General features: G+C 34.6%; 1 protein-coding gene across 1 annotated transcript in view; it reads left to right on the forward strand.

Annotated features, from left to right (window-relative positions):
• Nucleotides 1–26,475, forward strand: part of LOC129953126 (chromatin-remodeling ATPase INO80) — a 151,823-nt gene that overhangs the window by 84,649 nt on the left and 40,699 nt on the right. The window contains exon 13 of the mRNA XM_056065994.1: nt 13,401–13,638. Within this exon, the coding sequence (XP_055921969.1) occupies nt 13,401–13,638 (238 nt within the window). The remainder of the gene's footprint in view (nt 1–13,400; nt 13,639–26,475) is intronic.

A 26,475-nucleotide genomic window follows, 5' to 3' on the forward strand; every position in this document is an offset into this window, starting at 1 on the left:
TCATCAGATGGAACCTATGCCAGATGAACAGATGCCTTTGACTATGATAAACAATAATTTCACTTTCCAAGTTAATGTACTCTGGAAGGCTGCATTTTATGTCTTGTGTATTTTGTATATGCTCTTGCATTTCTCTGAACTCATTTATGGGTACACCAAAGTCTGCATGGATTTCTCTTAGCTCTGCCAAAATTAAATCGTCTTCTTCATCCCAATGAGAAAGTTTGCCAAATTCGTATTGTTGTCAGTTCCATTGCTTGCAGTCTTCTTGATTAATTGAGGCACACTCTCCAGATTGGGTTTTTTGAACAATGCCAAATATTGTAAACATACATAAAAACTCTGTGTGTACAATTTGTTGTCACGCCAACCTGTTCTTGCAGCAAAATCAGTTGATCCTATTTAAATTGCAAATCTTTTAGCCTCCTCCTTTATAACTGTCCCTGAAATTGGGAGGTTTTCATTCCTGGCTTCTATAAACCATTTGAAAACAGCCTTGCCAACACGATCATATTTTAAAAGATTTTTTTCTCATTGAGGTTTTTTTCTTTTCGTGAAGTTTCAGCATTTTTTTTTGTTTTTTTTTTTTCTCTGTCCTTCAGAGGAAAGTGTACTTTGCAGTAACGCATATTTTATTTCTTAGATTTTCTCTTTTTGACATTTTAAATTCGTGAATTGCTGCTTTTGAAAACTAAAAAAACTAAACAAATCTAGAAACTTTTGCACATAAAAACTAACTAACCCTTTCATAACCGAAGTTCAAATGAAGAACGTACAAACTCTGAATAGCCAACAAAACTTAAATAATTATAGTAGCCTTAGTAAATTTCGAAAATTACTAAAATAAAATGAGATTTCCCCAATAGGAGAAAAAGTTCGAGTTAAAGAGACTATTTGGCATCAAACAGAATCTAAAAAGTTCGATTTATAAAGAAATTCGACTTACAGAAGTTCGAATTATGGAGGGTAAAATTCATGAAAATAAGGTTGAAAAATCAAAGTTCTCAATAAATTTTTGAGTTATAGAGAAATTCGACTTAAGAAAGTTCGAGTTATGGAAGTTCGACTGTAACACCTTTTTATTTTCTCAAATCGTGAAACATTCAAGGGAACATCTAAAGGAAGTCGTTAAAATCGACAGTTTAATACTTGGAAAAAATGCAAAAAGTGTTTTCGAAAATGTTTACGCGTATTCAGTTGAAACGGAGTGAAGCTACATTATTATATAAAGCTTTAAACTGTTTGCAAACATAATTTCTCAGATTACTGAAATATGTATATTTATTTTAAAAGACAAAATATTCCCTTACAAATTAAATTAAAGTTGGATAAGGATTTTATCTCTCAAAGTCTTATGTTTTCTTCCAAATATTTATACCCTACTCGCATTAGAGAATGGCAGACAAGTTGAAAGTAACTTCTTTCTGATATACGACAATTAATTGGACGATGATCTGAAGACTGGACGAAAAACGTGAAACAACCGACACACAGCAAATGCAATCAAATTTTGACAGCTACAATAAACAGGTAACCTCGATGGAAAAACAATTAGTCTAAATGATGCACCTTGACATTAGCCGAAAAATGAACCGTGACGCTTACACTCATTAGGAAGACCGAATAATGGACATGAAACCACCAACATTATTATTTACTTTTTTTTTCCTTACACTCACATAAAAATATGGAAAATCCACCTGTTCCGAGACGAGCAGGTTCAAAGCCAAAGAGTGACGAAAAACGACCAACAACCAACAACCAACGACGCGACGCGACGACACGGTCGATGCAATCGGACGTCATCTACAACACAATCGAATAATAATTGTATTATGAATTTCCCGAGGGTCATTATTTTCTCCAAAATTATAATTTATGAGAACTTGATACGCTTGCACATACAAATAATGGATGAGGAGGTATATTCGGTTGCATTTTAAAAGGACAACCCATAACGGTTGTTTTAAGGGTAAAATTATTTAGTGCAGGAGCGTTTCATGACAGGAAACGGGTGTGAGAGGATCGTCAGGAGAAAGTTGTGACTTTCACTGTATTATATAAGAACAAAAATTAAAAACGCTAGTCCTATCATTTGGAGTGGCGATTGTGTGTTTTTGAAGTTTGGTGTATTCTAGGATTGATTGTTCTGGAATTGTAAACTACAAAAATCTTACAAACTTGTATTCCTATATTGAGGTAGCAATCGTTCTATATGCATTGCATATCGTCGTCGTTCTAATAAAACTCCCTAAGTCCATTTTTTGTGTTTTGAGATGTTTGCATTAAAAGTTTGAAATCAACATGCAAATTAATAGATTTTGGGAGTTTTAATTCTTTATAATTTAAAAATGGTGCATCGTTAAGCTTAGGGAGTTTTGAAAAACTATAAATTTTGTCATTTGCATGAACTGTAAAAATTAATTATATTTCTGATTTTGATAAAATATGAGAATTGTTAATCCTATTCCTTATTCAGTTCAAAGTATTTGTGAAGTGCCAGTTTTTAGTAGTTTTATAGATGATTGCTTTTGTATACAACAAAACATCCGTAGTCTCAGAAATTTTTTTTTTTTAATTTCCTAGCTCACATTGAGTCCTTTAAAAAATTGCCAGCTTTAATAGTTCTTACAGAGATTTGGGTTTATGAGAGTGAAATGAGCCTTTATAATATACCGGGTTATTCGATTTTTGGTTGTCGCAATGAATCTTATTCGTCAGGTGGTGTTGCAGTTTACATTGATGAAAATTTTGTTCGCCAATTCTCAAAAAATCGACATTTGAAGCGTGGATGTTGTAAAGTTGTCGTTTTGTTATCAAAACGAAAACTATACAATGTTATGTTTCTACAGATTGCACGCGTTTAGTAAAAGTTTGTTTATAGAGGAACTCAGTCAAATTCTTTGTATAAATAAGACTTGTAATTTAATTTTGATTGGGGATATTAACATTGATATCTTAAACGGATCCGACAAAGATAGTAATAATTATTTGTTTCTTATGGCTTCTAATGGTCTTGCATTGACCACATTTTTACTCGTTTTAAAGTCAGCAATAAATCCAAATTTTTTGGAAGTGTTCTTGACCTAAATATTACTGATCATAAATCGATCATTTTATTTAATGAGTTACAAAATAATCTGAATTCTACTTCAGTAACACAAAGAAAAGAGCATTATATCACCGATTACATATTATTGCGGAATATTTTGAAGCATGAATTTCGGGATCAGGTTTATTCGGAAACGGACCCATCAACTTCGTTTGCTATTTTTATCACAATCTTGCAAAAACATATAGAGTCATGTACTTCTGTGTCGATACAAAATTCTAATAAAAAAAAATTTCTAAAGCCTTGGATGAATAAGAGTCTCCTTAAGCAGATTTAAAAAAAGAACACAATTAGTATTAAGCTAAAAAAACATCCAAATAATGTAAAGCTAAAAAAGTATTACCTCACACTTTGCAAAGTTGTTAGTACAAATGTTGAATTGGCTCGCGAAAAGTATTATTGTAACTTATTTGAAAAATCAAAAGGCAATATAAAAGATGACTGGAAGGATCTTGACAGCATTTTAGGTAAAACAAAAAAGCCTAACTGATGTTAACTGCATATCAAATAAATTTAATGAATATTTTACTGAAATATCTGAAATATTGAAGCCATCTAGTAATACCGGTAATAATTGTGATTGTTATAATCAACATTGTCCAGATGCTGAATTCATACAATCAAATAGCTTTGCGTTTAATTCTATAACCTCTTTTAAAACCTACAAAATAATTCTAACTTTAAAAAATAAAAATTCTTGCACTTCAGATGGAATATCTAGTAACGAACTAAAAAAAATTGCATTCTATGTTTCAGATGTTTTGAGTTACATATTTAACTTAAGTGTTGAACAGGGCTGTTTTCCTGAACAATTTAAATGCGCTGAGGTTATTCCCCTCTTTAAAAAGGGAGATAAGAAAAATATGGTTAACTACAGACCTATTTCTATTCTTCCTACTTTTTCAAAAATGGAGTACCACAGGGATCTGTACTCGGCCCTTTACCAATCTAATTCGGATTTTAATTGTGTTTTACTAATTGAAGAAGATCTCGAAGTTCTAAGAACTTGGTTTTCTAACCATAAGTTAATAATTAGTGAAAAAACTAAATTCATGACTTTTAAAACATCTGGCCATCCAGTCTGTAATCACAATATATTTTTTCATGCTTCGAGTTGTAGGCAATTTAGCTTTCCAATTACAATTGTGGTAAACCTAATTTCCAACATAAATTTTCCAATTCTTGTTTCAAAATTGATTCTGTGAATAATTTTAAATATTTAAGTGTAACAATTGATTCAAACCTCAATTGGAAAGATCATAGTTACAACATCAAGAATCATTTGATGCTCATAGGCGAAAAATGTATCTTTTAAAACTATTCTGCTCTAAAAAGGTTCTAACTTCAATATATTATGGTCTTGCGCACTCTAAACTACAATATGGGTTATATAGCTGGGGTGGTTCCTATGCAAATACTTTTAGACCGTTATTAATTGCCCAAAAACATCTTATTAGAATTATTTGCAACAAAAATCGTTATACTTAAAGTTGGCCTTTATACAAGGAATTGCGGATTCTACCTTTGAGACATCTTTATATTTTCAAAGTACTCAAATATTTTTTCAAGCAAAGCGGTAATATTCATAGTAGAAACTCGCAGTTATATAATATAAGAATAAACAACATGCACCTTGTCAATGAACCCACTGTTTTTTTATTTCAGTATATTCCAAAAACATCTGTATTTTTAAACCAAAATTAACTCACCAAATTTGAATACGAGGCTGAAAAACATGTTTCAGGGGTTAACTCGAGCTTAACTCTGAAACTAGGATGATCTTGCACTACAAGGGTTTTGATTATTAACTTCCCATAGGAAGTAATTGTAGTGGGTCCGTTTGGTCAAATTGCAAATTTTGACATTTCTCGACGTTTCAAGGTCCTTAGAGCCGAAATAAAAGATTTTTAGAAAGCTGTCTGTGCGTGCGTGCGTACGCACGTTCGTAAGTCCGTACGTTCCCGACGTTTTATTCGTCGTCCATAGCTCAAGAACCAGAAGAGATATCAACTTCAAATAAGTTTTGTTATACAGATAATAAGGCAGAAAGATGCAGAAAGGGCTATCAAAAAAATTGCGTTTGTGGTTTTTTTACCATAGCAGTTTGAAAAAAAAGGTGAACATTTTGGTTAACCCTAAATATCTTACGAACCACTGACGCTGGAGACTTGAATTAAATTTGATATAATATATTATAACATGATATCAAAGAAGTATATTTTTTGAAAAAAATCCATTTAACGGTTTTTTTTATAAATCAAAAAAACTGAAAAACAAATTTGTCACCTTCAAAATTTTACGACTTAAGTATGATTTCGTCTCCAAAACCATTTTGTGCAACGAAAAATAACGTTTTTAGCATCTCGTAAAATTTTGAGAAAAATCAGATTGACAGTTTTTTTTATAAAAAATAAAAACCTAAAAAAACATTACTCAAGTTGTGAAAAATTGAATTTCGACTCAAATATCTTTTCAAAATTTTGAGATATTGCCATAAAACTACTTTTATCTTTTAAACAAATATTGTTGTCATTATTTAGTAAAATTTTAATTAAAATCGAATTGATAGTTTTTTTACATAAAATAAAAAGTTAAAGTAAATTTAACAAAAGTTTGTAAACATTGATTTTCGACACAAATATCTTTTCAAAAATTTCAGAAAATGGTTTCGAACTAATTTTAACTTATGAGAAATATTGCTTTCAACTCAAATATCTTTTCGGAACTTAGAGATATTGGTTTTTCACTACTTTTATCTTTTAAAAAATATTGGTTTCAACATTAAGTAAAATCTTATTGAGAGTTTTTTTTTACAAAAAATAAAAACTTAAAAGAAAATTTTACAAAAGTTGGTAAAAATTGATTTTCGACTCAAATATCTTTAAAAAAAAATGAGACTATGTCTTCAAACTAATTATTTACTTTTAAGAAATGTTGTTTTCAATATTCGGAAAAATTTCGACAAAAATAGAATTGACAGTTTTCTTACAAAAAATAAAAACCTAAACAAAATTACTAAAAGCTTGTAAAAATTGATTTTCGACTCAAATATTTTTTGAAAACTTTGATATATTGGCTTTGAACTACTTTTATCTTTTAAAACAATTTTTGTCAACATTGAGTAAAGTTTTGAAAAAAATCTTAATGATAGTTTTTTTTACAAAAAATAAAAACAATACTAAAACTTGGTAATCATTCACTTTCGACTCGAATAGCTTTTCAAAAATTAAAAATATTGTCTTCATACTTTCTTATTTCACAGAAAATATTGTTTCCGATATTCAGTATTTTTTTTTATAAAAATCCAACAGTCGGTTTTTTCTTAAAAAAAAATAAAATCTACAAAAAATAGTACCTACGCAAATTTGGTTAAAATTGATGTTCGTTTCTTGATATCACTCAAATCAATTTCATTTATCCAATTTTTTAAAAATTTCAAAAATGAAAATAATAAAAATTAGTTTTTGACTAAAAATGTATTTAACAAAACTAGATTTTCAAACTAAACTTTTCCTTTATATAAATTGATTAATTTTAAATTTTTTTTAAGAATAATTCAACTGACACAAAAACCTACAGCTTATAAGCAAGAAAAATCGACAGACGATATGGGAAGTTATCAGTTTGGGTCGCACCCCAGCCTCTTTTTTTTATAATGATTTTGGGAAAATGGCTACCTCAGCATGTTCGAATTAATTCCATCCGAAAGGCCCAATTTTCGACCAATTTTTTGTAGCAATTTGCGTCGTATGTTAGCAATACCTCACCGAATATTTTCTCCCAAGGCGTCAATTGTCTCAAGTTATCTGCGTAGACAAGTGATATCACATAACTCCCAAAAAAGCCCAACGGTGTTAAATCGCACGCGAGATAAAGCGCTCGTCTAAAATTTCCTTCAATCAATTGATTGTTTTATTGGCAGTTTGACATAAAGCGCCATCTTGTTGGAACCAAATGTCGTCCACATCAACATCCTCCAATGCAGGCGTGCGATACTTATGATGGTCATTCGGCTTTAATTCGTACGCGAGTGTGATATTGTAAGCCCGCACATCAAGATCCTTCCGCAAAATCTTCCATAAATTTGTTGGGCACAGCTCAAATTGTTTCGTCTTCGTGAGACTGTGTATGGACTCATTCGGGTCTTCTTCAATACGTTGTTCAGTGCTTGACGAGCTGACCGAACTCGCACAACAGGAGAGGGCGTTGCAATACATGTACGTTAAAAATTACATTCAATCTCGTCATGTTAGATGTTCTGATGGTACTGAGGCACTTTACAAATGGTAGCTAGGTAGAAATGGCGATCTCAAGCCAACCCAGCCTGAGATCCAATTAGCGCTGTAGTGCGCCGTTCTGATACCAAAAACTCGTTTGACCTTTGATTAAAAGGGATAGATTGATAGAAAAGCTTCATAGCGATTATGTTAGAGCCATTTTGTCGCATTGAGAAAAAAGATTAGGTCTCGAATATTTGTCTCAGATAGCTCATCAAGTTCTTGAAAGAATGCTTTTCCAAAGTATATCATTCTAGTGTTTGCCAAAGCAGGACATTTGAAGAGGAAATGGATTATCGTTTCACTTTTTCTTTGGTCCCTACAACTACGGGAAAAGGTGTTGTAAGAGATACCCAACTTCTCTGCATGAACTCCTATATGCCAATGTCCCGTACAAACCGTAACAATCCTGGCTATGTCTTGGCCTTCATAGAAGATCGTTTGTACGGGTTTTATTATAGGTGGGCCATATCTTCCTAGATATAATGCAGTTGGGTAAATTGTAAATTTAAAATTGCAATTTACCCACTTTACTAATATTGTATAGATATTTTTGAAGTTGCTAATAAATGCAGTGTCGGTACTTTTATATGCCACCAACATTCCTTCCAGTGTCGTGACTTTTGTAACATCAATGTCGATTATTTATTTAGCGATTACTTAACAATAGATTATCTATAGTACATCGAACGTTCGTCGGTCTTCAAAGTTTTTTTTGGTAAAGTAAAGAACATTTGCTTAAGAAAAGATCAGCCCTATTATGCTATTCACGTGGATCGTATATTCGATTCACCTGTTCGATTCCCTCTCACACTGCCCTTGCATTCTGCTATCCATCGGCTGAACTACATTATCCTAAACCAAACTTAAGAATTTTGGATAAATTGTTTTGATTCATACAATAATTAAGTTGAATCAATCGAATTGTTTAATTTGTGTAATTTTTGGAAATGGACAGTTTTGGACGTTTTATTGTAAGCGAATCCTCAAACAGAGAGCTTCAGAGAAATGTTAGAAAGCCTTTCATTGGTGGCTCTAATAGGTTCAGCCTGTCTCTTAGGCTATTCCAAATTTCTCGGAGGTCTTCGGGTTGTCGTTTTGCATTATATTTTGCAACATCTGTATTTAATTTAATTACAAAAATTATTGTTGCAAATTGTTCCATGTGTGTCGTTTAATACTAATCTTTTATTTATAAAAAAAAATATTCTAAATTATGTAATAAATTAGTTTTTACTTACATTTTGCTAACAACGATTAACAAACCAGCCATCAAATAAAAAATCCGCTACATTTCATATGCGGATCTGAATTGTATAGAATAAATGCGTTCACTTGAATAGAAGAATAGAGCGCAGTATTACCGACGTTACCGACATACTCCACTGATTCATTTCGAATGAATAGCAGAATAGTGATTAGTGAAAACTCAAGAAAAATTCCCCCCGATGAATAGCAGAATAGGGCTGGAAGTCCTATAGTTCGTGGTGAAGATATTGATTTGGAGGATATGAACCGTAAATTCTCTACTTCCCAAACCCAATTTATTTGTATGCTCTCAAGAATTGCAGAGAACTATAGTATTAACGCGTTTTTGGTTAAAGCGGTTGATGAGTATCAAGTAAGAAAAGCACTTTTTGCTATAAAATAAAAATAGACTGGACTTGACAATATTCATCCTGTCCTTATTAAAATATTCCTACCTTACATAACTCACTTCTTCCAGACAATTATAATGACTCTTGATATCCCATTTTTTTACGATGCCCAATATTATCCCTGTTCCAAAACAAGGAAAGAAAATGGTGTACAGACCCATGCATAACCTTCCTTTTTATATAAGGTTTTTGAAACTTTTATAAATAATCAATTAAAAAAAGATTTGTCTTGCTTAAAAGTTTGTCTATATGTATACGTATCAATTTTTACCATATTTGCGTACTGTTTTTTGTAGATTTTATTTTTTAAGAACGAACTATAAGGATTTTTATATACAAATTACTGAATATCGAAAACAATATTTTCTGAGAAATAAAATAAATTTTAAGCCAATATTTTTACCAAGTTTTAGTATTGTTTTTTTTTAGGTTTTTATTTTTTTTTAAACTGTCAATTCGATATTTCTCAAAATGTGTCCTAAAGTTAAAAACAATATTTCTTATAAGTAAAAATTAGTTGGAAGCTATAATCTCAAATTTTTGAAAAGATATTTGAGTCGAAATTCATTTTTTACCAACTTTTGTTAATTTTTTTTCGGTTTTTAATTTTTTGTACAAAAACTGTCAATTCGATTTTTTTCAAAATTTTACTGAATGTTGAGAACAATATTTTTTGAAAGATTAAAGTAAATTAAAGCCAATATCTCAAAGTTTTGAATAGATATTTAAGTCGAAAATCAATTTTTACCAACTTTTATTAAATGTTTTTTTAGGTTTTTATTTTTTGTAAAAAAAACTGTCCGTTGCACAAAATTGTTTTGGAGATGAAATCATATTTTAGTCGTAAATTTTGAAGGTGACAAATTTTGTTTTCTTCAGTTTTTTTGATTTATAAAAAAACAGTTAAATGGATTTTTATATATTATATATTTTTCAAAAAATATACCTGTTTGGTATCACGTTACAATATATTATATAAAATTTAATTCATGTCTCTAGCGTTTTTGGTTCAGAAGATATTGAGGGTTAAACAAAATTTTCACCTTTTTTTCAAACTGCTATGGTAAAAAACCACCCACGCAATTTTCTTGAGAGCCCTTTCTGCATCTTTCTGTCTTATTATCTGTATAACAAAATTTATTTGAAATAAATATCTCTTCTGATTCTTGAGCTATGGACAACGAAAAAAACATCGCGAACGTACGGACGTGCAAACGTACGTACACTCACGCACAGACATCTTTCTAAAAATCTTTTATTTCGACTCTAGGGACATTGAAACGTTGAGAAATATCAAAATTTTCAATTTGACAAATCGGATCCATTAAAATAACTTCCTACGGGAAGTTTAAAATATATTAAAGACAAAAAACTCTTGACTCCTCTGAAGCCAAGATTCTGTTCTGAAAATAGTTGAGTTTAATCTTTGCTAAATTTTTCTGATGACATAAGACAGGCCTTAGACAAAAAAATGTACTAGTCTAGTCAATAAACGAAAAAAATGAGCTCACCCCAAAAAAAATACAACGGTTTTGAAACTTGGCACACTTACTAAGGGATGTCCGGTGATGACCCAAAAAAAAGTCCCCAAGAATCCGACATGAGCTCTAACGGCAGTTAATAGAAACATGGAGATTGTTTCAGTTTTCACGTTTATCTCGAAAACTATTTGTCGTATCAAAAAATGTTGTTCCACAATATTAAAACTCATTAAATTTTATAAAAAAAAAGCTTTCATGATTTTTTTGTATCTGTTATAGTTTTTAAAATAACTCTAGTGGCAGTGAAGAGAAACATACGGTTTTTTCGGTTTTTCGGGTTTATCTTGAAAACTATTTGTAGTATCAAAAAATAATCTTCTACAACAGATCATTCAATACTAAGCCGTCTTGCCTTATTGGTATACAGAAAGCTTGGTTCTAAGAAGTTGGTAAAACTTATATCAAGCTTATGTTTTTTCTTCATACTACGAAGCTCAGTTGTTGGAAATATCAGCTAATTGCCACACGCGACCAGGTTATAATGGAACAAGTCAACATGAAATAGAGGAAATCCAAAATCTCATGAAAAATTTTCTTGATGAATCTCCTTCGCTATGTGCACTAAAACAAAACCCTCATTTGATCCAATAGTGAGAAACTACAAACAAATTTTAACAAACTCAAACCTAATGGACCAACAGCTGCCTTATGGATTCAGTTGTTTAATATGATTACATTCCTTAAAGATTTTATTCAAGCTTAGCGGTCTGGCGATTGGAATGCCCATATTAACTGCGTGAAGAATATGATCCCATATTTCCATGTCGCCGGACACTTCTCGTACGCCAAATCATGTCACCTGTATTTGCAGGACATGATGAAACTGCTTTCTGTGATGACCCCAGATGAATTTATAAACCTTGTGTAAGAGGGTTACTTTACTATGAGAAGAACTGACTGATTTTGGACAAGGATGTTGTCGAACCAGACGATTCAACAAACTCTAATGCGTATAATGAAGAGTGGATGGCTTGACAACAAGGCGTGGAATCACTGATAGTGTACTTACTTATGAAATTTTCCCATCACTCGAAGAATTCACTGGCGTTCTTTTTTCTACTAGTGAGCAACATGAAGATTTTGGGAAGGCACGCAAAGTTAGAGACAATACAGACATTGCAAAGTTGTCAAATTGGTTCCAAAGTCATCCTCCAATTCTAGTTACAAATTGGCATTGTTGGAGGTGTTAAAGTAACTTGCTACAATGCTTATTCTTTAAGCAATGAACCATATAGTGGAAGAATTTCAGAATCAAGAAGGGATATAAAAATTGAATTCTACAGTTTTTTTCTTGTTGACAGTTGCAGACACACAAAAATGCATACCATATTTTTTTAGGATAATTTAATAAGCTTTTTTTCGTGTAAAAAAAGCATATGTGAAAAACTGAAACAATCTCCATGTTTCTCTTAACTGCCGCTAGAGCGCATGTCAGATTCTTGGGGACTTTTTTTTGGGTCATCACCAGACCTCCCTTAGTAAGTGTGCCAAGTTTCAACACTGTTGGATTTTTTTGAGGTGCAAACATTAATTAACTGGACAATACTGAGATAACCTTATACTTGATTTTTCGAAGGCATTATAACCTCCTCTGTGATAAACTGACTACTTATTTTAACTTCTCTAACACAAGTTAAAACCTTATTTATTCATATTTGACCAACCATATGAAATCCGTATCTTGTAATGCTAAACTGTCTTCGTTCCTTCCTGTTCCTGGTGTTCCTCAAGTATCAATCCTTCTGCCTTAACTGTTTTCGTTGTTCAATAATGATCTGCCTTTTGTTCTTCTGTCAATGATATATCTACGCTGATGATGCTCACTTATATTATTAATTATCCTGAGAGCTTGATCAAGGGTGCAATGGCTAAAATGAACATTGATCTACAGTCTATTATTGGTCGACCCGCAACGGGCTTAAACTTAATACTGACAAAACTAAAGCTCTTTCAATTTCGAATGAAAAACTCAAAACTGAAAACTTTCCTTCCGTCATATTAAATAATTCCATACTTTATTAAGTAACACAAGTCAAAAACTTAAGATTCATCTTTAACAATAGACTTACTTGGAATACCCACGTCGATACTGTTGTGTCAAAGATTTATGCTTCACTCAGAGGACTTTGTGTTATTAGATCAATTCTAAATTCTAATTAAAGTTGGTTAAGCCACTCGTTCTGCCTATAATTATGTATGGGTTCGATCTGTTTGCAGGCCTTGAATCTCTTTTGGCTGAGAAGTTAAGGGTATCATTTAATTCCACTGCTCGACTTGTTTTTAACATGCGTAGATTTATTCGTGTCTCGTTTCAGGCTCGTCAACTTTTTAGCTGTAACCTGCAAGCTTTCTTTAAGTATCGGTGTTGTATCTTACTTTTAAATTTGACTGTTTAAAAAAACACAAGTTATCTATCTAATAGACTTAATAATTGTTTCTCAAGAAGTCTTATCTCATTGCTCCCAACCACCCATACTTATTTTACTTTGCGTTGGCAGGCTGTGGAATAATCTTCCCAGCAATATGAGGTCAGGAATCGAAAACAGAAAGTTCCAAGATATTTGCTTTGAATATGTCTCAAACTCGAATTTCTACTATCTCCTCTCGTAGACAAATATTTTTGTTTTATTCCTTAGTTTTTAAGCTTAAAAAATTACTTATAAATAAAATATGAAAACCCCACTGTAGCTCTTTAAACAAAACTCTTCAGACTTTTAAATAAAAAATATGATTATTGTAGCTCTGTATCAATAAATACTCTTCTTTTTCAATCGATGACCATCTTTAAAAAAAAAATGTCCCTCTTTTACAGATTCAGCCTGCTGATGGTTCGACTTCTACACCTGACAGCCAAGCTGCCAAACGCATCAAACTGGACATAGACGATGATTCAAATATTGACGTAGGAGCCAACAGCCCCGTTCACAGCAACGACCTATCGCACACAGAATCTTTTGTGCCTGGGGCAACTCCAGTTATGCGAAATGATGAATCCAGCAATGAGGCTCTGATCGTCGATTGTGATACACCACTTAGACGAACATCACCAAGTAAGTTGTTTTCAAAGTCCATACAAATTTGTTCCCAATCAAATCCTAGTAAATTGAATATTTTTATTGCCAAATAATTGGCAATAGCACTACGATTGCAATTAGCTTTCGCTTAAGACTTAACTTGAAGGAGAAACTCGCGAACCCAGTAGTTGACGATGTTAAACGATTTTATTATAGGCATGGCGCGCGGCGGCATGCACGGTCGGCAGGGTTGTATGAGATTTCTTTGGTTGGTAAAAGGCAGGCTTGAATGAACATTATTACTTCAGGGTATTTGTTTATGAAAATCGACTAAAAATCGAATAATTATAAAAATCATTAATAATGTTCAACTTTTGAGTGGGTTTATCTTAAGGTTTTGATCTAGTTATTCAATGATATCTACTTTTTATTTTTGAAAACGAAGAATTTCCCAAAGTTAATACAAAAATCTGAATTCTCTACAATTTAATGGCCGAGAAAACAACGTTTTTTCATTTATGAGCCGTATAGGCGAAATACACTTAATTACACTCGTCGACAAAGTTCTGTTCTTGACAATAAAATTGCACTCCTCCAAATTACTCTGTCACTTAGGGTTTTTGAGATACCAATTTTTATCATTCGATTAAAAGTCTTTTTGAGGCTATCTAAAATCATGAAGTACTTTTTTAATAACATTCCAAATCTATAATACCTTTCTTCGATATTCCAATTGTGCTTAAAAGGTTTTATGTAGAAAAAGGCAAAACGGATTGAAAGTAAATAATCTAATTCGTTTCTTAACCAATTGTATTATACACAGCTTTTTAAATATGATTAATATGAATACGAACTTCCAGAAACTAATTAAGATACTGAAGTTCGAACGTTTTATAAGCAGGTGAAACGAAATTAACAAATACATAAAGCTCGAAACGAGGGCTGCAAAGACGAACGTGAGACATCATAGTGGAACCGCACTCAATGCTGATAATATGGAAGGACCACTTTTGCAGACTGTATAACGGCGACGACGAAACGAATTCCGCTGTCAGGCAGGATAATCCATTCAACATAGAGGACGAAAGCCAACAATCCCGTCCTCTCGACTAAGACGAAGTAAAGATTGCCATATCTAAGCTGAAGTCTAATAAAGCCTCTGGAGCAGATAGATTGAATGCCGGGTTCTTCAAGGCAGCGGGAGATAATTTGGTAAAGAGCATGCACCAACTTATCTGTAAGATAAGGTCGGAAGAAAGCATGCCCGTTGAATGGAACCTCAGTATTGTTTGTCCGATCCTGAAAAAAGGAGACCCTCTAAAACGTGTGAACGTCTAAAATCCATCGTCAACAACTTGATAGGCCGTAATCAGTGTGGTCTTAGACCAGGAAAGTCCACAGTCGATCAAATATTCACATTACGGCAGATCCTGGAAAAAACTCGAGATCACCAAATCGACAGCCACCATCTTTGCATCGATTTCAAGGCCGCATATGACAGCATCTACAGGGACGAGCTGTATAGAGCCATGTCTAGTTGTGGCATCCCTGCCAAACTCGTCCGTGTGTGCAGGATGACCATGGAGAATTCACGCTGCTATAAAAAGGTTGGAAACAACTTAACAGAACCTTTCGATGTCAAAAAAGTATAGAGAAGGTGATGCGCTGTATTACGTCAACACTAGAGGCTTTATCTTCCAAAAGTCTGTCCAATTACTAGCATTAGCATATGCTGATGAAACTGACATAATCGGAAGAACTCAGCGTGATGTCAATGGGCTTTTGAAAGTTTTGAAACAGAGGCGGCAAAAATGGGTTTAACGGTTAATGAGGGCAAAACAAAGTACATGTTGTCATTAGGACCTAAAACACCGACGTCTCGCTCAAAACGTCAATATCTAATTTTAATGTAGTTAAGGACTTAATCTACCTAGTAACACAGAAAACCTGTGAATACAGAAAACAGCACCAACACTGAGATCAAACGAAGAATTACTCTTAGGTTAGGTTAGGTTGGAGTGGCTGTCCAGATGTCATTGACACACGTAGACCTCAAGGGTCCATTGTGATACCACTAATGAGGTTACTCATGGGAGAGTAATGAATTTAAACAAACCATTTTGTACTTTTAATAAAGTTAGAGAGACGTTTTGTGTCAATCGTTGCCAGTTCACTGGTGTTATCGAAGAAGGGATTACCGAGAAAGTAATTCCTTCTAATGGAGAGTGCTGGACATGTACATAGAAGGTGTTGGACTGTTTTCTCTTCCTCCTCGTCCATGCAGCTTCTACAGAAGTCATTTGTGTAGACCCCTAGCCTCAGAGCATGACTTCCTATGAGGCAGTGCCCCGTTATTACTCCAATTGTAGAGCTTATACTTTGTCTGCTCAGTGATATCAAGCTTTTTGACCGTTTTAAGTCAATACTTGGCCATATTCGCTTGGTTGCATGGCTGGTGGTACTTTGTGACCATCTAGCATTTGTTGTTTCTAGAGCATATTGCTGGAGAAAATATTTGCATGTAGCAAGTGGTGTTTTTGTCTAACATAAGGAAGAAGTATTCCGTTTTTGGCGAGCTCATCGGCTTTGCAATTTCCCGGAATGTCTCTGTGGCCCGGCACCCAAATGAGGTGAATGTTAAACTGTTCCGTCATCTCCTTCAGAGATGATTGACAATCGTGGACTGTTCGAGAGTTTGTGGAGACAGACGCGAGAGATTTAAGAGCGGCTTGGCTGTCCGAGAAGATTCGTATATCCTTACAAGATATAACGTTTCCTTTGAGCCAGGATAGTGCTTCTTTAATCGCCATTACTTCTGCCTGGAATACACTACATTGATTGGGAAGTCTATAGGATAGACTGAGATTCAGTTGTTCTGAAAAGATACCACTTCCAACTCCGTGATCGGTCTTTGAACCGTCAGTGTAGAAGTGTACCGCATCGTCTTCCAGGGGTCCCTCTTCTTCCCAGGAGGATCTTGAAGGGATGGACACATGGAATCTTTTACCAAATACCATTTTTGGGGTGGTATAGTCTAAGCGATCTGGGATAGATCTGAAATTGTCTAGAATGGTTGTATGTCCAGTATTGTTACTGGTCCATTGAGAGGTGGCTCTAAGCCTTACACATGAGTTGGCAGCCACCTTTTTAGAGAAGATGTCAAGTGGTGTTAGGTTTAAAAGCACTTCCAGTGCTGCGGTTGGTGTTGTGCGAAGTGCTCCTGTGATGCACATACCTGCTGACCGCTGGACTTTAATGAGTTTATTTAGATTTACCATCTTATCCAGTGCGGTCCACCATACGACGGCTCCATAAATGAGTATCGGCCTGATTACCGAAGTGTATAGCCAGTGGGTTATTTTTGGGGAGAAGCCCCATTTTGATCCTATGGCCTTTTTACAAGTAAAAAGCGCTACAGTAGCTATTTTGACTCTTTCATCAATATTTGCCTTCCAATTTAGTTTTTTGTCTAAAATGAGGCCCAAATATTTAGCTTGATCGGAAAAGCTTAATGGTATTCCTCTAGTCTTGGGTGGGCTAATCTGAAGAATTTTATATCTTCTCGAAGAGAGTATTAATTCTGTTTTGTGTGGGTTGACGTCCAATCCACATTGCTTAGCCCTAGCCCATTTAGTTAGCCTGTTTAGGGCATTTTGTAGAAGTTCCGAGAGAACTTGGGGGTGCTTCCCAGATACGGATATCGCAACGTCGTCAGCATAGGCAATCACCTTTAAACCCTCTGCTTCCAATGCTGTAAGCAGGTCGTTTACTACCATGTTCCATAAAAGAGGCGAAAAGACACCACCTTTGGGAGTGCCTCGATTCACCGATCTGGTGGTAGTAAAACTTCTCATGTTAGAAATGATTGTCCTGCTTTTAAACATGAGACTTATAAGATCTATGAGTGACTTCTCTAATTTCAGCTTATCCATTGCTGTTGTGATCGCCTGGTAACTGACGTTGTTGAAAGCTCCTTCAATATCTAGGAACGCTACCAGGTTGTATTTTTTGTATTCGAGGGAATGTTCAATAGTACGTACCAGCGAGTGAAGTGCTGATTCTACTGATTTTCCCATAGAGTAAGCATGTTGAGGTGTGGAAATGAGACATGGTTTTAAATTATGTCTGATATAAATTTCAATCAATCTTTCCAAGGTTTTAAGAAGGAAGGATGATAGGCTGATTGGTCGTAGATCTTTAGGGTTAACATGTGAGGGTTTCCCTGCTTTGGGAATGAAGACTACTTTTGCCATTCTCCAGGCTTTGGGAATATATCTCAACCTTACACAGCTTGTCAGAATGATTTGCAATGGTGAAGTAATCATGTCTGAGCATTTTTGTAGTTCGGCCGGAATGATTCCGTCTGGTCCTGGAGATTTATATGGATCAAAGCTGTCTATGGCTCATTGCAGTTTTTCCCGTGTTATTAGATCAACTAAATCGCTTGTATAAGCTAAAGACTCTGATGTTAAGTCATTGATTATGTTAGAGCTACCTGGAAAGTGGATGTCTAATAACAGATTAAGAGATTCTTCATCTATGATAGTCCACGTGCCTGCTTCTGTATTTAAAGCCTTGAGGCTTCTGAAGTATTTTCTATTTTACCACAAAAATTCCTCCAAGAAGACCTCTTACTCTTTCTTAATTCTTTTATATATTGCTTTAGAGCTTGTTTGTATAAGTCCCAGTCAGAAGGAGATCTAGTGTACTTAGATCTGTTGAAGAGTTTGCGACAGCTCTTTCTGAATGGTTCTAGTTCTTTACGCCACCAATAAGGTTTCTTTTTACCCTTTAAAATGGTTACAGGACATTAAGATCTCATTGATTCATTTAAGGCTTCGGGTGAGATGATTTACAGAAAGGTCTAGTTCATCTTTACTGGAGGAGCTTTTAAGAAGGTTGTGATTAAGCAGTTGTGCTAGTACTTCCCTATAACGCTCCCAGTTAGTATTCCGGTGATTTCGAAATCCCGTAGATGTATTTGCTACATCTTTGAGCTCAAACTGAATGTATTTGTGGTCAGAGAAGGAATTCTCTTTTGAGACATGCCAGTTTGAAGAATTACTCTTGCTTACGACTGTTTCTTTGGAATTTGAAAGCAATTAAGTAGTGTAGCCCTCTTTAGACCGACCAAAGTATCGCTATATAAGATCTTCATCATCCTCGTCCTGCTTTAGGGTGCAGAAACATGGAACCATGGACTACGACAAATGCAGAAGAACGTTTTTGTCGTTCGAGAAAAAAGTTCTAAAAAGTGATAAAAAACTCAAGACAAATCATCAATTTTAACCGCATTTAGGATGTAAATATCCCAATGTAAGACTACAATTCCGATCATAAACAAAAACTATCAAATAAGTACATCATAATCAAAAAGCTGTCTCCTAGTTCTGACTACTTTTTGTTTTTCTTCAGTAAATTTCATTTATTCGTTTTTGGAGTGGGGGGGGGGTAAACATTGCAACTGATATCAATTGGGTTGCTTCTACATTATAAACTACATTATTCACAAGCAGTGTGTGCTCATGTTACACGTGGGATGCAACAATATCGGCAGTAATTAATCTGCAATGTGAATCGTTTAAACAATTATCAACTTATTTCCTTCATCATCATTGTGCCTTACCTATACGATTTAACAAACTTTCCAAAATGTTGTTACAACTCAGTCTGTTGCGTTGCGTTTATGTCTTCTTAACCGCATGTTATTTTTCCTTTTGCATCTTGTAAATATGTTTTGAAGAATATGGCAAAACATGGGAATTTGATTGCGCGATATGGTCAGAAAAATTCAAAATGCACCCAACTGACCGACATAGGCTTAGCTTGCTTATCTCATATGAGAGTACATTTTTAAGGTTGTTTCAATCTATAGTGAGGAAGAGAAATCATATTGCTTAAAGTTAGTGGGTCAATCAGACAATATTAGAAATTAATCATCTTACAGGGTGATTGGTGCAACCGTTTAGGTTTCCGAGACAGTTTTCTAAAAAAATGACTTAAAACAAACAAACAAAAATATTAAAAAAATAACGTTGCTTATTAGTCCAGTCAATGCACGAAAAAAATTGCCTTCATCTCTAGAAAATATCCAACAGTTTTGAAACTTGGCACACTTACTAAGAGATGTCTGGTAATAAACAAAAAAAAGTCCCCACGAATCCGACGCACGTGAGCTCCAGCGGCAGTGAAGAGAAACATGGAGATAGGTAGGTAGAAATGGCGATCTCAAGTCAACCAATTAGCGCTGTAGTGCGCCGTTTTGATACCAAAAACTCGTTTGACCTTTGATTAAAAGGGATAGATTGATAGAGAAGCGATTATGTTAGAGCCATTTTGTCGCATTGAGAAAAAAAATTAGGTCTCTAATCTTTGTCTCAGAAAGCTCATCGAGTTCTTGAAATAATGCCTTTCCAAAGCATTTCATTCTGGTGTTTGCCAAAGCAGGACATTGGCAGAGGAAATGGATTATGGTTTCACTTTCCCTTTGGTCCCTACAGCTACGGCAAAAGGTGATGTAAAAGATACCCATTTTCTCTGCATGAACTCCTATAGTCCAATGTCCGGTACAAACCGCAACTGGCTATGTCTTGCCTTGGCCTGCATAGAAGATCGTTTGTACGGGTTTTGTTATAGGTGGGCCATATCTTCCTAGATATAATGCAGTTGGGTAAATTGTTCCACCTTCGGTTTGATTTAGTTTGGTAGATAGAAAAGATTTAAGCCTTCATAGCACCAAGAGGAATGCTAACCATTCCCGCAAGTGAGCTATGAAGGGCCGATCCTTGCCTGGCTAGCTCGTCAGCCCGTTCATTTCCCACGATACCACTATGGCCCGGGACCCAGACCAGGGTGACACCGAGGTTAATATTCAGGTTCGCAATCTCAGCGCGACATTGCTGGACCAATTTAGATGAGGATATGGCCGAGTTAATGGCTTTGACAGCTGCCTGACTGCCTGTAAAGATAGCCACATTTCGGTTTTGGTTTGGGTTTTGTTTAAGTATATCTTACATACCTCCCTTATTGCCAGCAGTTCAGCCGGAAAAACGATAGCAAAGTCAGGAAGCCTAAAGGATTTGGCTACATTTAGGGACTTAGAAAATAACCCAGAACCAACTCCGCACTCCATCTTTGAGCCGTCAGTAAAGATGGTTGTGTCGAAACCTATCGACACGATGTAATCCTAACCTTAAAACCCTTACTAAGGCTCAAAGTAGGAGTACAGTAGTCAGTGTCTACCGAGATAACATCTGAGGGAATCAATTTCGTTGTGTTGCTGTAACCATAAGGTTTTGACAACCAGCTGTTTGATTCCTTTAGCCTGCAGGAATGTATGTATTTAATAAAATGGTCGATTGGTAGAAGATCCAAAATAACGTTTAAGGCGTCCGTTGTGCAAGTACGCCTGGCCCCTGTGATGCCCACGCAAGCTGTTCTCTGAACCTTCTTTAGCTTATTAATATTAAAGCCTTTGCTAAGAGCAGGCCATCATACAATCGACCCATATGTTAACATTGGACGTACTACGGCTGTGTACGTCCATAAAATCATCTTCGACTGAAGTCCCCACTTTTTGCCGAAAGTTTTGCTGCAGGCGTAGAAGGCAACACAGGCCTTCTTAACCCGTACTTCAATATTTAGTTTCCAGTGACCAGAAGCCATAGAAGAGGCGAAAGAACACCACCCTGGGGTGTTCCCCTACTCACGTGTTTTGTTGCGATTGTATTGCCTAGAGAGGCTCTAATCTTCCTACCACTGAGCTTGGAAATAATCCATTCTCGAATGAAGTCTTCAACACCGAACTTAACGAGCGATTCTTCTATGGATTCTATAAGGACGTTGTTAAAAGCACCTTCTATGTCTAGGAAGGTGGCAAGAGTAAATTCTTTATAATGGATTGTTTGTTCTACAGTACGCACTACCTCATGGAGGGCAGTCTCCGTAGATTTGCCCTTAAGATAAGCATGCTGAGAGCTTTCGAGAGGTCGTCCAACTAGGATTTTTCTAATATGGTTATCAAGAATGCGCTCCAAGGTTTTAAGCACAAAAGATGTTAAGCTTATTGGTCTGAAATCCTTCGCGGATTCGTGACCTCGCTTACCCATTTTCGGGATAAAAACTACTTTGACCTGTCTCCACGACATGGGCACATGTTTGAGAAGGAGACATCCTTTGAAAATTTGTTCCAGCCGTGGAGCTGCCACATCATGCAACTTTTGAAGCATAACTGGCAGTATGCCATGCATGCCTGGGGATTTATATGGAGAAAAAGTATTGATGGCCCACAAAATATTTTCTCTGGTTATGACGGAATTGACTTGCTCCATATGAGCTACGTTTAGCTCTGTGGTTTCAAGCGATTCGGGGTTATCACTCTCGCAACCCGGAAAGTGCGTCTTCATCAGTAGCTCAAGAGATTCGGCTGGAGAGGCTGTCCAGGTTCCATCAGGCTTTTTTAGAAATGAAGGATTACAATGTTCCTTCGATAAAACTTTGCAGAGCCTTGCGGAGTCCTTTATGTCTTCGATTGGTTGACAGTATTCTCTCCAGCCTTGTCTTTTGGCTGATGACAGGGAGAGAGTCTTTATAAGGTTGGTAAAACTTATGTTTGTGGCAGATATTGAAAATTGTCCTCGTCATTTTCCTAAGACTCGACAGTTCTTCATTCCACCACGAAGGAAGGGTTTTACGGCTATATTTAACTGGGCAAGAGACTCTATAGAAGTTTTAAAGGTTTTCACCTTTGATTCAAGGGCTCCTATCGATTCAGTGAGATTCGGTAAGTTGCTTAGTTTGGAATTTGCAATTTGACTGAATATCGTCCATGGAGATAGTTTCAGTTCTTTGCTTTTATCTCGAAAACTATTTGTCGTATCAAAACATTTTGTTCTAAAAAATTAAAGCTCATTAAATTTTATAAAAAAAGCTTGAACGATTTTGTTCGTATCTGTTATAGTTTATTAAATAACTCTACGGCAGTGAAGAAAAACATACGGTTTTTTCGTTTTTTTGAGTTTCTCTTGGAACCAATGTCTGTATTATCTCTAATTGTACGTGCCTTCCCAAAAGGTGAAAACCTTTATTAACTATACTATAGCACTTTGAAAACCCAACATTTTTTAATGAATTCGTATGAAAAATATAAATTTCAAATAAACCAAACTTTAAAAGTTTCGAGCATAATTTTGTTTGTTTAAATACAGTGGGAGTGTTACGAAAATAGGGAGGGATTTAAGAAGAGATACCGCGGCACATTAGTCTTAAAACTTTCAATATTAAAATGTGAGGCTAAAACAGTATTCGGTAAAGCATAAATGGTTAAAAAGGAATCTCTATACTTCATAGTACGTCCGAAATTGAACTCAAGGGTAAACTGGGCATTTCTGGGTATTACGGCTACTTTGTTTTTGGGTAATGGACTTGACTAATTTTTTGGATCCTATTTTAAACTTTTTAGGGGCACCTGCCCAAATATGCGAGTTATATTCAAGTCTTGGACGTATAAAAGCTTTTTAAACTATGGCCAGATCAGAAAATGTGAACAATTTCTTGCAACTTCGAAGAATCCTACGCACCTATTGATCATTGATAGTGGCATCTGGGTGGGTTTCGGTTTGACGACAGGACACGGCATTGAGTTTTTGAAGCGTAAGCTACACGTTTCATAGTTCCCATTGGACAATGCTGTCTAAGTTTAAATTTAAAATCCGAATGACAAGGATGTTGAAAAGCTGAGGTACTGTCATTGGCGAAACAATTGTATGCAAAAGAAGTGGCAGATAAGAGATCGTTTATTTACTCGTAGATAAGGAAAGGAGTCCGAGACAAAACGGGCCTTGGGGGACACCAGCATTTATTATATAAGTTTCAGATTTGAAACCATCCAATATAACTTGTATAGAACGTTTAGAAAGGAAGTCCCCAATCCAACGGAGAAGAGAGTTTTCAATTAGTTTGAAAATCAGTTTTGTTAAATACATTTTTAGTCGAAAACAAATGTTTACCAATTTTATTAGAATTTCTTAATTTTTACAAATTGGATTAATAAAATTAATTTGAGAGTTATCATGAACCGAACATCAATTTTTACCAAATTTGCGTACTATTTTTTGTAGATTTTATTCTTTTATGAAAAAACGGACTGTTGGATTTTTATAAAAAAAAACTACTTAATATCGAAAACAATATCTTCTGTGAAATGAAAAAAAGTTTTAAGACACTATTTTTGATTTTTGAAAAGCTATTTGAGTCGAGAGTAAATTTTTACCAATTTTTAGTATTATTTTTGTTTTTAGTATTTAATTTTTTGTAAAAAAACTGTCAGTTTGATTTTTCTGAAAACTTTACTGAATGTTGACAACAAATGTTTTTAAAAGATAAAAGTAGTTTAAAGCCAATATATTAATGTTTTAAAAAAGATATTTGATTAGAAATTTAGTTTTTACCAACTTTCAATAATGTTTTTTTTAGGTTTTTATTTTTTTATAAAAAAAAAACTGTCAATTTGATTTTTCTCAAAATTTTACTAGATGTTAAAAACGTTATTTTTCTTTTTATTGTTAATTAATTGTTAACAGACACAATCATTGTTTCGGAGATATAATCATTTTGTATTCGTAACATTTTCGGGGTGACAAATTTTGTTTTCAATTGGATTTTTCAAAAAGCATACTGGTTTGGTATCACGTTACAATATATGATATAAAATTTATTTCAAGTCTCTAGCGTTATTGGTTCGTGAGATATTTAGGGTTAACCAAAATGTTCAACTTTTTTAAAACTGCTATGGTAAAAAAAAACCACCTACGCAATTTTCATAAAAGCCCTTTCTGCATTTTTCTGCTTATTTTCTTTATAACGAAATTTATTTGAAGTCGATTTCTCTTCTTGTTCTTGAGCTATGGACGATGGAAAAAAGTCACGAACATTATGGAGAAATTCCATAAGTTGATAATAATTAATCCACGTTTCATGACCATGGAAAGATACAACGTGAATGCTATTGATAGATAGTTCGAGGGGAAGGAGGATTCGCCATTTTTAGGGACGGTATGGACAAATGCTGTTTTCCATCTGCTTGTAGAAAAACACCTTTAGGCTCGTTTCACACTACACGGTTTTGACCGTTCGGAAAAAAACCGGACGGCATAAACCGGATCAATGGCTAATTGAACATTATACGGTTTTAACAGTTCGGTAAAACACGATATATGCAGGTTTCCTGTGCTTAGTATACTAGTAATCATGTCTTGAAGTGGCTGATCGAACTCTGCTGCACGAATAAAATCGTATGATGTGAAAACATGCATTTCGTCACGTACGCCACTAAGCTTATCGCGCCGTCCGGTCCGGCTGCCGGTTGCTATAAGGCGAGGCGCCGGTATTTTTCCGTGCCCGTATAATTTGAAAGCGTATATACTCTTTTTCGCGCCTCTAACAAGATGCCGTCCGTTTTTTTGCCGTACGGTCAAAACCGTGTAGTGTGAAACGAGCCTTAGACTAAGAAAGATAGAAAAGCTTACGCAGTGGTTTTGTCAGCGTTGAAAAACACCTCTTCCGAACATGTGTTTTTTGTGTATGTCAAGGAAGGAAGATTCATCCCAAAAAATCTTCTACGCTCTCAAGATCTCAGGTGCCCTATAATCTTTTGGTTGGTGTACCAATATCGTTCAAACTTTGGGCTATCCACAAACTATTAGTGATTTATGATTGGTTTTGTCTGTTATTTTTTAACATGCAAGATCTTGAAGTCACTGTTATTATCAGATTTCTCGGAATCAGGAAATGATTTCTGCAAAGTTTGTTTAACTTTCTTATACAATTTATATAGTCTTTTCTTACTCCTTCATATTGTTTCTTATTTAATTTTTGTTTGCAGTTATCAATTGATAACTTTCTTGAAGTCGTTTAATCATTAATTCTTGTTCACAGGAAAAGTAGTATAATTTTATTTATTTTCCAAAATCTGCAACTTCTTACACAATATCACGAAAATATTGACGAATTTTTCTAAAAACGGACGTATGAGTTTTTATAAGAGTGAAGGCTTATTTTATATCTCAACGTCATTTTGAAGTACCTTTTCCGTTCCGAATCCACTGAAACCGATTTCTCCTTTCTGTTTTTATTTCTTACTTCAACTAAAATATTTAAATAGTCTTTTATTATATGCTTAAAGGTCGGCAAACATCACACTTTTAAAGGTTCTGGTTTCAATCAGGTTCAGGTCATTGACTTTTTGCCTAGTAGTAGACATTATTTAATTGACGAGTATTCAATACAGTGTATCCTTAAAATGTTTGTTAGCTTAATAAATATAAAACAATTCCTCGCACCCAAAAATAGCGAATTAGAAGAATTTATTAATTATATGAATGAAAATAAATATTATTTATTTTTCCGAACTCATGAAAACGCAAAATTAAATCAATTTGTATGGAGAGCGTTTTTATTAGTTTTTTAATACTTTCCCATGTTTTTTTAGACCATAAGCTCATAAAGCTTAATTCTTCTTAATCTCCGAATGTGGTTTCTTATATTCAAGACGGACTCCATTTCAGAATAAGTATGACTTTTTAGTTTCTGGTTGAACAGCGTATTCTGTAACCATTTCTATTTGTAAGTCACGATGTAGATCGGTATTTCTTATGTACTCAGGTGCATTAACTATTCCACGAAGGACTTTGTTTTGGAAATTTGTTTGGATTGATAAATCAGAGTTGTTACCAAGTAACCAGTACATTTTTCTATATTTCAAGTTTAGTTCTTCTCTTTTATTTTTGATGTGCTCTTTCCACTTTAGCTTTGCATCCAAAGTCATTCCAAGGTATTTGGCCGTATTGGCGTAAGGTACAGCTTGATTATTAATGA

This window comes from Eupeodes corollae, chromosome 1, assembly GCF_945859685.1.
Source record: "Eupeodes corollae chromosome 1, idEupCoro1.1, whole genome shotgun sequence".
Lineage (NCBI taxonomy): Eukaryota > Metazoa > Arthropoda > Insecta > Diptera > Syrphidae > Eupeodes > Eupeodes corollae.